Consider the following 17,748-nt stretch of genomic DNA (forward strand, 5'->3'; position numbering starts at 1 on the left):
GTGGATAATTCAAATCTACCAGAAAGTTTTAAAAGTTTGTATTTTTATTACTTAGTGTTTTGATTTATATAATCATTTAATTCCGCACTCTGCAAATCAAACACTTATATATATATTCAGTTGTAACAGTTTTAAAATCTTGAAAAAGTAGCCAGAATTATATTCAACCCCCTTCTGTAATTCTTGTTGCATTGTTATGGAATAACAAGTTTAAATTATATTCAATTTTACACGAAAATACGACACGAAACGAAAGTACACGAACACGATATTACACGAATCCTAAATGAGCCGATTTTGAGTTTGACATCCAAGTACACGAAAAACGAAAATTCAAAACACGAAAGTACACGACACACAAATGATTTGTCAAGTCTAATGACAGGTGTGTAATTGAACCAAAACGAGTCGAACATTACCAGACTAGACTCGAACTCGATTAAGAATGTTCGAGTTCGAGTTTGACCGAACCTTAAATTTTAAATTTAATGTCTAGCTCGGTAAAAGTTCAATTCGCTCGAGTTTGACTCGAAAGCTCGAATTAATTTCACTAAATATTAACAAAAACTCGAAATATGACCGGTTCGGCTCGAGTTCGATTTGATTAAATATATAGATACAAATAAAATATTAAATATTTATTTAAAAAATATATTTATATTTTAAAAAATTAAAAATAGTAAAGATTTGATAATACTTACGTATCTTACGATTTGAATAATTTGAAACTCTAACTCGCCTGAAATAAGAATTCGAATAGTTCAACCTCGGCTCAATTATTACGGAGCTAAATTCAAATATTTTATCCATAGAGTAAGAGTAATTTACAAATAATTTAACTGGTTTTACGTTTACGTCCTCAAACCAGGGTAGAATAAAAAAATATCCACAATTTTTAATGGGTAAATGGGACCTATTATGTGGCGAATCGTCCCAAAAGATGGCACAACAATATAGATTCCAAACTTCACCAAAATAATATAATAATAAAAAAAGAGAACACAAAAGTAAAACCAAAACCACTTAATTAAATGTACTTAATTCTCGTCCTCATCTGTTCTCAAAACACAACCCCCTCTTGTCTTCCTCTCCAATGGCGAAATATCAACAACCACCTCGATCTCATCGATAAACGCTTCAACAAAACCCGACCCATTTCCCAAAATTCAATTTTGAAAGTGGGTTTTTAAGCTTGCCATGCCACTTTGCTTCTCTCTCACTGCCCACCTCTCCACAGAGGACTTTTTTAACACTCATTTGTTTTTATCATTTTGTGTTGTGTTTCTTTATATACAGTTTGTTAGCTTTGTGTATGTACAGCAATGACGGCTGATACTCATGTTCCTAATCCTAAAGGCCTTCTTTGTAATGCTGGCGCTGGTGCTGCTGCTGGTTTGTTTTCTATCTTGTGTGTATTTGTGTGTGTGTGTTTGTTAGAATTTGTGTTGTTATTGTTGATTTTTTGGAGGTGTGGTTTAAAGTCGAGAACTTTATTGATTAGCGATTAAATGAAGAATTGAGCTTAATGTGAAGTGAATGGAAATATTTTTCTATGTGGAAATTAGAGGTGGAAGAGAAAAATTGGTTAGGGAAGAGTGTGTAATTTTTTTTGAGATAAAGAAAAAGACCGAGGAGGGTGTTAGGAAAATGATTATAAAGTAGGAAAACTATGAAGAAAAGAATTAAGTTTAGATGGATTAATCGTAAAAAAATCCACTAGTCCTTAGGTGACTAAACTATCCTTGGGATATATTAGTGCATATTGAACTTCGGAGGAATATGTTTAGAGTGGAATCTATAACAGCAGAACAATTTCCCTGAGAAAATTTAAGTTTACATTTCCGAATAAAGGGAATAGAAATTAATCAGTAAACTTATGAAGTAGTAAAATCTTTATAATAGAAAAAATACAATAAAAAAAGTAAATGAATCATTTCAGTGTTTTACTAACATGGCCTGAAATGATACCTACATATCTTTCTAATTTAAATAGACTTTATTATTAATTATAATCTACTTTATTTTACAAAATAATACTAATAAATCCTAATTCTTTGTTTCTCCTTGAGAAAAATTCATCCACAAATTTTACAAAAATTAAGTATTTTAGCACTATGAGTCTATGACAGCTTTAACTTATCTTAGTTTAATCCCACAAGTTGTATTTGTGGAAGCAACCTCGAAAGAACAAGATCTTTAACAGTTCCCAACATTTTGTATTGGACACGAAATTTATTTATTTTTCACTACATACATGCCAGGCTCCTTGTTCACATTAACTTCAAGACACCTCGTATCTCGTCTTTTACAATGTTGATACAGTAAACTTTAAAATGTTCGTAACTATTCTGTTTTTTAATAACAATCGGAACACGCAGACTATTAGAATAACTGTTCTCATGGTGCATTATCGACTTCATTCCCTTTTATTGCCAGCCACCGATGTGACCACTAAGTCATCGACTATTGAAAGCAACATCCCAAGCTTGATGTTGATGATAACAGCCGTTGGTCGGTTGCCCTCAAGTTCTAAGAGAGTCTTATTTTACAGTAAAAGTAAATTGTAATAAGATAGTTTGGGTTTTCTCAAAAATTTCTTTAAGTGTAGAAAGATGAATTTGTTTGGTCGAGTCACAAGCCATAGGAAGATAATACTCTCTATTTCAATAAACAAAGTTTGAAAAATATAAAAGACTACATCTCATTATCTCCCTTTATAGGATTGAAACCCAAGAAGTAGGCAAGGTGTGGGATCATGATAGTAAGAATCTTAAAAAAGAAGAAGGGAACACGTGTTTAAAATGTTCAACCAGAAACTTCAAATGACCTCTTTGTCCAATATTCTTAAACTCTATCATAAATTACAACTTACAGTAATGCAATATACCCAATATAAGAAAAATGCAAATTAATATACATTACGGCCTTTCTAGAATCAGTGAGTTTTAGTTTTAGTTTAAGTTACTGGGGAATGAGATGGTTTAGAGGAAGGAATAAAAATTTCAGATATTTCCTCACATCATAATGCAAAATTCATCCAATTTCACAGGAAGTTTAGAAGTTGAAAGAACAATGAATTTATTTTAATTGAGGGGATAACAAGCTTGAACATGGTTTTTGACAAAGCAGTATAACCGAGGTATATGCCACGTTACCCCAACTCGGTCTTCACCTCCCCTTGCCGGACCTGACACTTATTTTGTGTTGGATTCTTCAAATTAAATTTGGAAAATACGTTGACCAACTTAAAGACCACATATAAATAGAACATACGACGCATTACGGAAAAGATAGGAAGAAAGGTTAGACCCTGATTTGCTTATTTCTTCACAAAATCGTATTATAACTCGAGTTTGTTTGATTAATTTTTTATGAAAGTTTATGTCAATTGTTTACTAATAGATAATGCTGTACTTTTGTCACAAATAGGATAAGGTCCCTGTATCCCCAAGTTTGGAGAAGCCCAATTCTGAGCAAGATATTGTATATAAGATTAAAAGAAATTTTATTGATTTATTTATCGTAGATTCTAGATTGGAGATTTTAAAATATTAGTCTTGATTTAGATGCATACTTTGTATTTATTAGGTTGTTATAATAAGTCCAAAGTCGGTATGGCCTCGTCCTTTGTTTTTATGGGCATTCGTCCATTAGATAATTACATTACACTTTGTGCATACAAAGTTTGTTTATCTCTTTTGTATGTGGGTTGTAAACCAGTATAATTATCTCCCTTTACGGCTGAGATGCCCTTGGGTAGTGGATTTTACACGGGCCACATATATCCATCTTTTAATGTTTTATTCTATATTTCTGTTCTCGTTAATTTTTTGAAATGCATCAATTTTAGACGTGTATTTGATTGCAGGAGTTATTGCAGCTACCTTTGTCTGTCCCTTAGATGTAATCAAGACTAGATTTCAGGTTCATGGTCTACCTACTCTTGGAAATGGAACTGTTCGAGGTATGCTAACTTTCATGTTCAACACTTGTCTATTTTAAAGGTTTTCTGGAGATTGCTTTTCCACTAGTCATAGTAGTTTCGGTAGTTAGCTGTTTGCAGAGTTATTGGTTTTGTATGCTTATGACTTGTCAGTATAACAATTCAAACCTTTTTTCATTGAAAGACAAAATACAACTAATGAGATTTTTGTGCTGAAAGAGGCAAAGATCGTAATGCTGGTTTCATAAAGGTTAAAGGTCAATTTTTTCGTATTGTTTTCAGAAGATAAAATCTAGAAATGAAGGTGTAAACATCCTAGATAAAGAATCAAAATAGTATATTATTAGTCTCCAATACAGAATTTACCACTCGCAGTAGAGTATTACAGTGCTCTCTAAATTCCTGAAAGTAGCTGATTTAGATGCCCACAAGTGGAACAGACCCTTTAATAGTGAAAGTTTCAAAATTTGACTAAAAGTATTGATTAGTGTTAATAGTGTACACTCTATTCCGATTTTTTTTTTGTTTCTATTAGAATAGTAGATAAAAATAATCTAGGTTCTTGTAAGGCAATGTCAACTTCGAGATGCATGTGTTTTAAGTCGTAACTTGTTACTATCGACAATGTTCTGTAGCGCCAACACAGTGGTAATACATTATGTGTACAGCGAGTCAGCGATACTAGAATCTAGATTTAAATGGATTTCATTGTTCAGACTCTACTGGTATCTCAGTGGGCAAACTTTACTCGGTGTAGTCGATCAATGGCCCAACTTTTAAATTAGCATTTCAGTGACCAATTTCTTGTGCGCTTTTTCAGATGGTGGTTTCTGTTGACTTTTGTTTGTGTTAAAAATTGTCCAAATTTTGCACAATAACCCATCAAAACTGACTCTTCGACTGAGAAACCCGTCCAAATCTTTATTGCTTAACCTCTTGTTCATCCTCTTCATTCTCTATTGCTATCTTTCCTGCAATGTTTTTAGTAATTCAACACTATTAGAACATGCATGCATGTTTTCACTTGCGATTGAACATTTTATTGTGTTATAATAAACAAAAGCAGAACACGATGGATTTCGGTAAGCTTCATCGTTGTCCAACCAATCGATCCAGGAATTTCCTTTTCTGGAGTCTTGTCAATATAGAGCACAACTAGATATTATTTCTGGCGCTTTTAATTAGAGTTAAGATGTTCTGTAGCTTGTTTCTTTGTTTCCAGACTTTTTTGGAGAAGAAAATTGGATTTGTGATTCTTGGGGACGTACATGCACTGGTGTATACTAGAGTTTGCTAGGAAGAGGGTGCGGAAATGAACATTAGGAAACGACTGAAATTCCATCAATGGTTAGTGCTGACTGAGGCTGGTGGATGGTCAGGTCCAGGACCTACTGGCATTTCAACTTGAGTAACAGGGGGGGGGGTGTGTGTTTGTATTCCTCGTAAATGATGATTTAATTTTCCATACATGAAAGACCCTTTTTCTCGACTATATTTTCCCTCCTTCAAGGACAATTAGAAAAACGAAGTGTTTGTTACAGAGCTTAATTGGAAAGGAAAAGGATGACGTTTTGGAAAATCTGGGTAAGCTTTTGGATCGGGTTGGATTTTGGGTCGGTTAATTGAGATGGGTAACTGGGTAAATAGATAGTAATTGTTAAGGAGTTGATCAAAAACTGATCGCTACCACCATTTTGAAAAGTGCTTAAGAAATTGACAAACCAAACTGCTATGTCAGAAGTCGAGCCACCGATCGACAAGACTGAGTTAAGTCTATTTATGTGTTATATGCTTGTGTACTGCAATACTATGGTGATAAACTATAGATATGCAGAAAATTTAAGATAGGAATGTGAAAGCTTGTTTAAGGAATATTTAAGTTGCTTTTATGCAGTTTTTGAAACTTTCAACTTGATCAGGCAGTCTTATAGTTGGAAGTTTGGAACAAATTTTCCAAAGGGAAGGATTGCGTGGCATGTATCGTGGGCTTTCTCCCACTGTTTTAGCGTTACTTCCAAATTGGGCGGTGAGTCATATATAGTTCTACTTTTTATCTTCCGTAATCAGCTGAATACTTTCTTAAGTGTAAATAGTTATCTCTTCTACTTGTGATGCATATCCCAAAGGCACTGATATAAAGTATCATTATATGCTATATGGAAAATAAAGAAAATGAATGTGCAGGTTACCAAATCTTTGTGTCTTGCCTAGAAAAAAATAGCAGTCTTCTTAACTTTATTGTTAAGAATGGTAGGCATGAGAACTATTTAAATAATACTTGTATGCTGATATGTAGCACACGTCTTACTCCATGCTGCATTTGTTTCTGAAAAGTTTTTTTTTATATGAAAAATTTATATAGTTTGGCTGACGGTTAGTAGGCCATAGGAAGTCATTCCTTTAAGTAATACCAAAACCTGTTGCGACTCAAATTTTCTCTTCAAATTAATAATTAGTATGAACATCAAGAAGAAATTTGAAAATTTATATTTCAACTCTACAGGCTCCGAAAACCCTGTGCCACTTGTGTTAAATATTTGTGAATGACTTGACCTATATTTTTATTTTGGTTACTCCCACTGTTTTATACCTTTTTATTATTTTTAAATCCTTGCAACTCCAGTTAGCCAGTTATTAATCTTTTTGTTGAAACTTTTGCAGGTATATTTTACAATTTATGATCAGCTAAAAAGTTTTCTTAGCTCTGACGGTTAGTTTCTAACTTACCTTATATATGTTTGGAGATACACCTGTTAACAGCCCTACGTTTTTAAGTTTTGAAAGTATTGTCGTCAACTCGTCATCTTCTCGTCTATGCATATGTACAGTAGCTTCCCCTTTTTAATGAATTAATATGTTTTAATTTACTTGATGTGCAGATGAAGTTGGGAATCATCAACTTTCAATAGGTGCAAATATGATAGCTGCTGCTGGTGCCGGAAGTGTAACAACCATAGTGACAAATCCTCTTTGGGTTGTCAAGACGAGATTTCAAGTATGTATTCGCTGATTATATATTCCAATTTCATTGCACAAGTCAACATTTATGCTGTGAAATAAAACAGCATACTTGCAATAGCATCGTCTATTCGTCACTAAGTCTTTGAGAGAACCAGTGCTACACTATTGAACTCTTAGTCCTTTTAATGTCTCGGCAAATTCGATTTGCCAACTCTATGCTTACAATCTAATTGATGGCTGAACTGGTTACAAATTTGTGTACGTTGTTCTCGGGCTAAGCTAGTAGCCATAGAGTCGTGGACTATCCACTTCCTTGAGAACTTAGTGGGAGTTGAAATTATGACTGGCTGCCTAAGAATAATAAGCAGGCTATTACTAGCAGATCAGACTTATATTTATTTATACTACTCGCTGGCGTTGAGTCTGAGCAGTTGGAGTCTAGATTAAAGGTTAGATATTTTTATATATTTTATGCAATTTACCAAATAACTGTTGTAGACTTGTTGTATCATATTTTGTGGATAGGATGATAGGAAATAGATACACCGCTTATGTGTGTGGCCAATATTGTTACACGCGGTTGGTGAGGGTGTTGGGGGCCAGGATACCATGGTGATAAGGCGTCTATATGGTGATATGGTCTTCAGTTCACTATGTACTTATCTTTCAATGTAAAGCTGTGTGTGTGTGTGTATATATATTGCAAAATATTTTATTGCTTAATTGTTATCGATTTTCTGGTTATCAATACCTATATTTTTGCTATTGTAAATTTGTAAGATAGCTTAATATCATAGAATATAAAATATTACAACTGCAGGTTCAAATTATATTTATATTATAGTAATTTACTAAATGATTAAAACTGTAGTGATAACATATAATTATAACTTGCAACGATTGATTATATTCCATTTACTGCACATGTAATTATGTTCTTAGTTATTAGTGCATCTTACATATTTTGTAAATTTTACATGCCTATGGGAAGAAGAGGGACGATAAAGAAATGAAAAATCAGGAAAAAAGTAATTAGAAACTTAGATGAACATAGAGGAGTGAAGAAAATATAAACAGAATAACGAAGACAAGAGAGAAGTCACTAGAGGATGAAGTTGCTCCATTGATGAGTCACATAAGATTGTTGCGAAGTTACTACTTAAAATTGCCTTAACACATGGGTCGGGTTTATACAGATCGACTTAGTGAGTGGGACGCCCATCATTTTCCAGCATCAAGGAGCCATGTTGTCACTGTGAGATGCCAGGATAACATTGAGTATAGCCCCATTTATTAGCAAAACTGTGCACAAATTGAAGTAAAAATAATCATGTGCGAATATGATTCCTAAAAATGTAAAAGTTAGATAGTGTATTCTAGAGAATTTTAATAGCTTATAGATTTTATTACTACCAAGTAGCCAAGATTCTAGGATGTACACTATTGGGAAAAATTGTTTCTTAGTCTTCATATGAACAGATCAAATTTCATCCATTTGAATATGGTAATTGATTTGAGATTAAAGCTCTGCGCTGTTTGTGTCCTACTACTTCTCTGTGAGAGTGAGGGGTGGGGGGTCTTTTTCTCATTATTTCCTCGTTAGAAAACTAGTTTTGAAGAATTTTAGAACTTCATCTGGTCTAGTCCTGGATACTTAACTAGCAAAAGTACATATGGTCCATTTATGGGTTTGTCTGTTAACTATGATAATTTTGACCAGTAAGAGCTTATCTTTAATCTTCACGTTCTCGTGCTAGTAAAATAAAATTTGAACTGTATTTAAACTCATTTTTGTCAGTTTACAACAATTTGTTACTATCATCAATCCTACGACATTTGCATATACAGAATTTGCATAGCGTTGGCTCATATATCTGGTGCTTTACCTTTTATAGTTCAGATTTATCAAGCAAGTACCAGATCTAGAGAATTAACTCTTGCTTCTTCCCCTTTTGCAGACACAAGGTATGAGGACAGGTGTTGTGCCATACAGAAATACATTTTCTGCTTTAAGAAGGATCGCTCATGAAGAGGGTATTCGCGGTCTGTACAGGTTGTTATCACATTCTGTTTTAATAATTGATTCGATTAGAGGCAGTGATTCTATATACTGAATATGTAATTGATGTCTGATGTATAATATGGCTACACAGTGGTCTAGTCCCTGCATTGGCTGGTATTAGTCATGTTGCAATCCAGTTCCCATTATATGAAAAGATCAAAATCTATTTGGCAGATCGAGGTATAAACTTTCACCACTCTTAAGCATGGTTTTAAAAGAGAAGTTTGTAGTTAATGGAACTTTTCTTTTTTGTTTTACTGAATTTTATAATATCAGATAACACTACAAGTGATAAACTTGGTGCAAGCGATGTTGCTGTTGCCTCGTCAGTTTCAAAAATAATTGCGTCTACATTGACTTATCCACACGAGGTATCCTGCCAGAATTAAGTGTTGATTTAACAACTTTATTTGATCTATGAAATGTTTGCTCCAATGTGCTTTCATATGTTTTGTCTTTGATCTAAAAATTGAACGACCGACTTATGTTGATTAGTTAAATAAAATGCGTCAAGTTCTACAACAAACTACCTTAAACCACAAACCATCAAGATCCAGTATATTAATATGCACATCTAGATACATATAACCTTTATTATAGAATATGTACATTAAAATTAAATGTAGTTTGCATAATGACTACTGAAATTTGCACGCGGGAGCAATTTAATAACAATTTAAGTACACTATTGGGCGGTTTGAAACTTAACTAATTAAGTACAGTTTTGGCCAGTTCAACCATTCCGGTATGAACGTTTGTACACTGTTACAAAATTCAGGCTTGGCCTTAAAAAAGACGGCAAGTGGATAACACTTGCTAAAATTCCTCATTTAATTTTACACGTAAACCATCAATTTAAAATAAAATTAACATACGAAAACATGACCAAGCTTAAGCATATATATCAGTCAGATAGCCAATGCAGTAGGCATTCCAATATAGTTATGTTGCGGACTAAAAAGTTGGAGAGTCATTAGGGACACGTGAAGATAATCCAGTTTAAGGGCCAGGGCCTAGGTGCCCAGCGAGACTATTACCCCCGAACATAGACAGCACCTTTCCAGCTCAAAGCGCAGGTATGTACACCACCAGATACAATTTGTTTAATAAATATATTATATCAAATGGTACTACATGCCGTGGCAGATAATCCTTCGTTGACCAATACTTCCTAGACCACATGTAAACAAACATAATTTTGTGACTTGTGAGTGTAGAACTTATGAGAATGGTACATGATTCAGTACAGGGAACTAGGGAAGCAAAAAAGATTATAATTAAAGACGCTCTATTAATTAAGTACAGGGTTCATGGGAGGTCCATGTATCATGTCATGATTTCTTGCTACACTAGGAGCATGTGCTTCTGAGAAGTGGTAAAGAAGGTCCATGAAAGAATATTAGAATGCACACACATGCTAAGAAACAAGAAGCTAATAATCAAGGGCTAATTGGTTTCGTGTGCATATGCATGTGGCAGTAAAGAAACAGGAAAAACCATACAATCAATTTCTTTACATCTTTTCACTAATTAAATAGCATCCTTAGCTCTCCAGAACTCCATCCAATTTTAGTAGTATCATGCAGATAAAGCACACTTGGTAGCAAGTTGGTTTGCAAATTAGATCAAAAACAGCTATGTAGACACATAAAAGAGATTTTTTTTTCCAGAGGGCGCAGAGAGCTCAAAGATCATATTAAACTAAATACTTCATATTCCTTAGCTAGTGAGCTGTGATACAAACCGCAACAGCAAAAAACATTATGGACAACAGAAATACATTGATTACCATTGACCTTGTTACATTGTTTCCTCCTGTTTAGAATCCTGACTGTTACTTGAAGTGCATATCGATTACAAGTTTAATTCTTTGTAATAGAAATTAGAATTGTTCGTAATTCGGTGCATAGCAATTGAAAATTATCAAAAGAATCACCATATGTTCTTCATCATCCTCTTTTTTTCCATAGACGTTGACATAGAACTCAAAAATTTAATGGTTATGGCGGTCAGCGTAAAATAAGAAAATGTCAGGCATTATTACTCGTGTCGCAAACATCTAGAAACAAAATAAATTTACATGTGTGCATATTTAAGAGCCATTGCGAGGAGACTAAAAGTATAAAGATATCCATTGAAAATCACAGTCATGGTTGGCTCACGGCCGCAAGCAACATCAAGCCATCTAGAATCACTAGACCTGGCAATGTGGTTGCAAAACCATGAATCCTAACCAAACCAGTCTAGAATTTTAAATTTGGACCATGAAAAAATCACATATTTGAATTGGGATTGGTTTGGTTTCATATCACACTTTTATCTACTAAAATGGATTGGAAAGTGTGATAACCATATGTGAACCAGATTTATAGATTCGCTTCTTTTGTCTCCTACTTCTAAAATAATTAGTATGCCTGATGTGCTGCTGCTTACTTACAAACAGTGTGTGTATATATTGCAGAAAATAGACCGGTCATAGAATTACGGTCAAAGACCAAATAAAATAAAACATGATTAGGTACTGCTAATTGTTACATATTGTTAATTGTTAATTTTACTATAATTAAAATTTGAAAATTACTGCTTACCAACTCGACATAAAATATAAATGACCACCAATTTCTTAGAATTGTAAATATCAATTTTTTGTCTAAGGTCGATATATCAAATTAATATCAACAGGTAATATAAATTTCCAACAAATTACAAAATATTAAACAAACTTTATGAAATAAAAATATTTATTTTAAGTATGTATTACAAATATGGTTAATCAATATTTCAATCCAAATCCATATAAAACCAAACCAAATTGAATCCATATTTAATAAAATATGGTTAGAATATGGTTTTGGTTCATAAACCAAACCAAATCCATATTAACGATGCAAAACCAAACCAAATCCATATTTTGCCAGGTTTAAGAATCACCACCTCAAGGATTGGACACCCATGGATGAGAATGATGATAGTGAATTAGGGTTGAGGATATGTTGGTAAAACCTCGATTAATAATTAATTAATAATCGATAAATTAATCATCCACTATAAATTAATATTTTCAATACAAATTTTGGTCCCAAAATAATAGCAACAGCTCGATTAATTAATGATCTCGATATATTAATAATATTTGCTGGTCTGGACGTTATTAATTTATAGAGGTTTTACTGTATTTGGAATGTGTGTGTGTGTTTAGTTTTAAAACACACGAACAACACAAACGAGAGAGTGTGATACAGCTCTTCCTCGGAACCGCTTTGATGATTATACGAGGATGGTCAAACCGGCGAAAAGTGTACTCGAATGGTTAGGTTGCTCCCGCTTGCAAGCTTGAATGTTCAAATGGTCAATAAACCTTTACATATAATACACAATTAAGATTCACTAAGAATACCAATTTGATTCACCTTATCTTTAGTTTTTAGTTTTTACGCTGTATATGTAGTTTGAACTTGTATGCATGCCCTATATATGAGGCAGATAGTAGAAGCGTGTGAAAGGTCATTACCTAATTGTAATTGTGGAAATTTATCTAATATTTAGACAATTCCAGAAATTTGATGATGAAAAAAAAGTGAACGTATAATTTGCATGATGAAATAACTGTTATTTAGATGAATGAGTTTGTTTGACATTCATTTACATGCAATTCTTGTTATTCGCATACAATTTCTTAACCAATGCCTTGTTCCATTACTTCTGATAAATTAATATCTGGTCAGTGTCAGAGACTCAGAATGCTTTTTCCATTCCCTGCTGCCTGTATGTTTGCACAGTTGCACCAGTGAGTATATTGATACAATCATGTTTTCTGCAGCACCATTTACCTTTTTTCTTCTTCGAAATATATATGCAGGTTGTCCGTTCAAGGCTTCAGGAACAAGGGCACCATTCTGAGAAACGCTACTCCGGTGTTGTTGATTGCATTAAAAAGGTATTTCAACAAGAGGGCATCACTGGTTTTTACCGTGGTTGTGCCACAAACCTCATCAGGACAACCCCGGCTGCTGTAATTACTTTCACCAGCTTTGAGATGATTCACCGGTTCCTAGTTGCTAAATTCCCACCAGAGTCCCATCATCAAACATTTTGAAATTGGATAAGCAATATTATGTTGACATTATACTGTGGATAAACCATTTTTGGCAACTACATATTCTTCCAACAGGCAAAGGAAATTTTATCAGCTCCAGTTTCTCATTAAAAGGTCCTTGCTTGTTTGGGTACCTCACTTATATTGGTACTTGAAGTAACATACATACGATCTTCAGTAGCGTAAGTGACCCTTGAAGATGAGGAGTATGTTACTACACATTGATGATGATGAAAAAGTGTGCAGACGAAGGAATGTAAATTTCAAATGTCAGCTTGTATGTTGCTCTTTATTTTACCATTCTTTTTGAGGATCATTTAGTTTAACCATGTATTTCAACTGCTTTAGTATTTTAGTCCGACCTTTATAAATGAATAGGATTTGTGTGATAAAGAAGATTAGGTTGGCTTTTTGTGGGTTTCACGTGGACACACAATAGAAAAATCGTTCTTTTATTTATTTATGTATTTATATAGTTTGATATAATTTCTGCAGGGATTTCCCTTCGTGAACAGAGAAAAATAACATACAGTTACATATGAATTTGCAAAATCAAATATTGTTGAAATGTCGTATGAGATTATCAGGGTGCTTCAGTGTAATTCAAGATTCTGGAGAACGAACTTGTTTTTTTCTTTGAAACTGGTTTATAACATTAATCCATCAAATAGATTATAATTTGGAGGAGTCGGAAAATTAATAAAGCAGCTGTTTTCACAAAGTATTCTCACAACTAAATGTGCTATCTTGTTAGCTGGTTTTTTAACAAATGAAAGCGAAATATCCCTATGAGTTGTCAAAAGGCTACGACACTCTTGAAATAACACACCAACCTCTAGGAAATTCTCATTTTGCATTCTAACAATTAAATGAGCTATCTTGTTAGCTGACTTTTTAACAAATGAAAGCGAAATATCCCTACGAGTTGTCAAAAGGCTATGACACTCTTGAAATAACACACCAACCTACAGGAGATTCTCATTTGTGCTGTTGATTGCTTGGACCGTGATTAGTGAATCGCTCTCAATGTCCACATTCTGCAGACCCATAAAACTCATCCATCTGATAGCTTCCAAAACCGCGATGGCCTCCGCTTCTACAACTAGGACTTCTCCTACAAACGTGTGCGTTCTTACCATGTTTAAGCCTCATTCGTGATCCCTCAGCACTAATCCATAAGAGAACCACGAGTTACTTCCAACAACGTGAGCATCGACTGTTGGGAATATGTTGTGAACTTGATGATTATATTAACAAAACACCTTAGTAGATTTAACTCGGTGAAAAATATAGCACCCGACGGATGATTAATTATAGTCCCGACGGCTGACTAATTGATATCCATCGGGTGAGTAGCTTATGTAACAATAAGTCATGTAGCACATTTCTGCAAACATCTTTGTATAGATTCTGTAGTAGCTTATGAGTCATGTACACTGCTAGTAGATGTGCAGAATAGGTTGATTAAATGTAAATATAAGATGTCTTGTAATTCTGCACAAATGAAATGAAGTCAAATGATAAATGACTACCCGACAGATGATTAACAAAGCTACCTGACAGATGATCAACAAGGCAACCCGACGGATGACAAGCATGTACCCGACGGATGATCAATTCAAACATATGTTGACAGTGACAACACAGTCACATACGTTGGTTGTTAGCAAAAGGAATGTGGAAGCCTGTTTAACAGGAAATGAAGAACAAAGAAGCATTACCATTTCCATGCAAGTTAAGAAGATTTTCGAAGATGCTGGAATAGAGTAGTGAAGTAGCATGGAGTTTGACTTGATAGTTTTGTTTTAATTATCCTGTCTTATTATCATGTAAACTTGGTGGTATATAAACCAAGTGTAGCTATTAGAACAAACAACTAAGCAAACACTTTTAGAAGAGAAATAGAAAAAGCTGTAACTGTTAAGAATTTCTCTGTAGTTTGTTTGTTCACTTGTAAAGCAATTGTGAGACATTTGTTCTTCACAGAGTTCTTAATTCGATATATATATATATATATATATATATATATATATATATATATATATATATATGGTGGATACTTTCAAATCCACCAGAAAGTTTTAAAGATTGTGTTTTTATGACTTTGTGTTTTTGATTTATTTAACTTGTAATTCCGCACCTTGCAAATCAAAACACTTATATATATATATATAGTTTGAGTAAGAATATTTTATGGTTCAAGAAAAAGTTTACTAGAATTACATTCAACCCCCTTCTGTAATTCTTGCTACATTGTTAGGGACTAACAATTGGTATCAGAGCAAGCTCTTGAAGCACAAAGAGTTTAAAGATCACAACAAACAGCAAGATGAATAAGAAGGATGTTGGAGTCAAGATTCCTTTTCTGGACAAAGATAATTACCATCACTGGAAGGTAAAAATGCATCTTCATTTACTTTCTCAAGATGAGGCCTATGTGGATTGCATAGAGAGAGGTCCTCATGTACCAATGAGAGCTGCAACTGGAAATGAGCCATCAGTTCCCAAGCCAAGGCATGAATGGTCAGATCCTGATATTGAACAAGTTAGGAAAGACAAGAAGGCCATGAATATTCTGTTCAATGAAGTTGATGGTGACATGTTTGATAACATCATTTACTGCAAGACAACCAAGAAAGTTTGGGATACCATTCAAATAATCTGTGATGGAACTGAACAAGTTAGAGAAAACAAGATGCAGTTACTAATTCAGCAATATGAGCATTTCCACTGTGAAGAAGGTGAAACTCTCATTGATATCTTTAGTAGATTTCAAAAGCTACTAAATGCTCTGAAGCTGTATGGAAGAGTCTACCAAACCAAAGATTCTAACCTCAAATTCCTGAGATCCTTTCCAAAAGAATGGAAACCAGTGACAGTCTCCTTGAGAAATTTACAAGAATACAAGGAGTTTACACTAGAGAGACTATATGGCATTCTAAAGACTTATGAGCTTGAAATAGAGCAAGATGAAAGAGTGGAGAAAGGGAGGAAGAAAGGAGGGTCCATTGCACTGGTTGCTGAGTTAGAGAAAGAGAAGGAGATGAAGATGGAAGCTGTTGAATCTACATCAAAGGTCTGTGAAAGCAAGGGAAAAGGGTTGGTAGCTGATAATGAAGATCCATTGAGTCAAGATGACATGGATGATATTGATGAACACTTAGCATTCTTATCCACGAGGTTTGCCAAGCTCAAGTTCAAAAAGAACTTTGGAGCTGCTAAGCCAAATAGAAACATGGTGGATAAATTAAAATTCAAATGTTTCAAATGTGGCTTAGCTGGTCATTTTGCAAATGAATGCAGAAAGTCAGATTCCAAGAAAAAGTTTGAGCCTGTGGATTATAAACAGAAGTATTTTGAGTTGCTCAAACAAAATGAAAGGGCTTTTATTACACAAGAAAATGATTGGGTATCGGATAGTCTGGATGAGGATGAAGATGTCAGCTATGTCAATCTAGCTCTAATGGCCAAGCCTGATGAAACAGAGACAAGTTCTTCAAGCAATCAGGTAATCACCACTAACCTTGCACATTTATCTAAAGCTGAGTGTAATGATGCAATTAATGATATGTCTACAGAACTATATCATTTGCGTGTTACACTTAAGTCCCTCACTAAGGAAAATGCTAAAATCAAAGAAAACAATTTGCTTTTAAGTGAGAGGAATAATGTGCTAGAGTCTCAGTTTATATTGAATTTGAAAAATTGAGAATATAATGTAAGATTGCTAAGGATGAATTAACTGAGTCCTTGAAGAAAGAAGAGATTTTGAAGAAGCAGCTTGAATGAGAATATGAGGTGATTAAGGCATGGAAATCATCCAGAGATGTCCATGCTCAAATCACCAAAGTTCAAGGTATTGAGTCCTTTTGTGATGCAGCCTGGAAAAAGAGTAAAGAGAAGATGGAATCCAATTTGGTTGAAGGATTGCTAACAGATGTAGACTCGACGGATAATGAGAGTCATCCGTCGGATAATCAAAAAGATTATCCGTCGAGTGACATAAATCCTCATCCGCTGGCTGTGAGCAAACCTGTGAGTAAAGCCAAACTTGCCAAGTTAAATGAAAAATATGGATCAGTTTCCAAAAACTTTATTTTAGGAGAAACAAGTCAAGTGAAGAAGGAGAAGAAAGTGAATGTTGGTCATCTGTCCATCAAGCAATTGAATGACATACTAGAAAAGATTGAGGTTAAAACAAAGGCTAAAAAGAAAAACAATAGAAATGGGAAAGTAGGAATTAACAAACATAACAACTACACACCTGATAAATATGCTCCTAGAAAAATCTGTGTTAAGTGTGGTAGTGTTAATCATCTGTCTGTTAATTGTAAAATTGTCATGCCTACTTCCATGACTGTACCTCCTTCTTTTTCCAACATGAGTGCTATGCCTTCTATGCCTATGAATGCTATGTCTGCACAGAATATGAATGCACAATTTTCTAAAACGCCATTTACACCTAATCCTTATTGTGCTGTATTTAGTATGCCTCAAATGCCATTTAGCATGCCCTACTGGAATAACATGTTTGCAAATAACATGCCATTTCCTGTTAATCAAAATGTGCATGATAATTCTGTTTTAATGAATGATTTCAAAGGTCCAACTCAGATGACTAAGGATGAATCTGATATCCTCAAGTCAAATGAGATCAAACCTAAGAAACAAAAGAAGAAAGCTAAC

General features: G+C 34.1%; 1 protein-coding gene across 1 annotated transcript; it reads left to right on the top strand.

The window, feature by feature from the left end:
• Positions 1–1,013: 1,013 nt before the first annotated feature.
• LOC141697932 (nicotinamide adenine dinucleotide transporter 1, chloroplastic) lies at positions 1,014–13,605 on the top strand. Its single transcript, XM_074502498.1, has 9 exons — positions 1,014–1,392; positions 3,869–3,964; positions 5,863–5,969; positions 6,605–6,653; positions 6,823–6,938; positions 8,863–8,957; positions 9,058–9,146; positions 9,243–9,337; positions 12,826–13,605. Exons 1-9 carry the CDS (start codon positions 1,323–1,325, stop codon positions 13,060–13,062), a joined length of 954 nt encoding a protein of 317 aa, XP_074358599.1. The 5' UTR covers positions 1,014–1,322; the 3' UTR covers positions 13,063–13,605.
• Positions 13,606–17,748: the final 4,143 nt, after the last annotated feature.

Source organism: Apium graveolens, chromosome 11 (assembly GCF_009905375.1).
Source record: "Apium graveolens cultivar Ventura chromosome 11, ASM990537v1, whole genome shotgun sequence".
Classification (NCBI taxonomy): Eukaryota; Viridiplantae; Streptophyta; class Magnoliopsida; order Apiales; family Apiaceae; genus Apium; species Apium graveolens.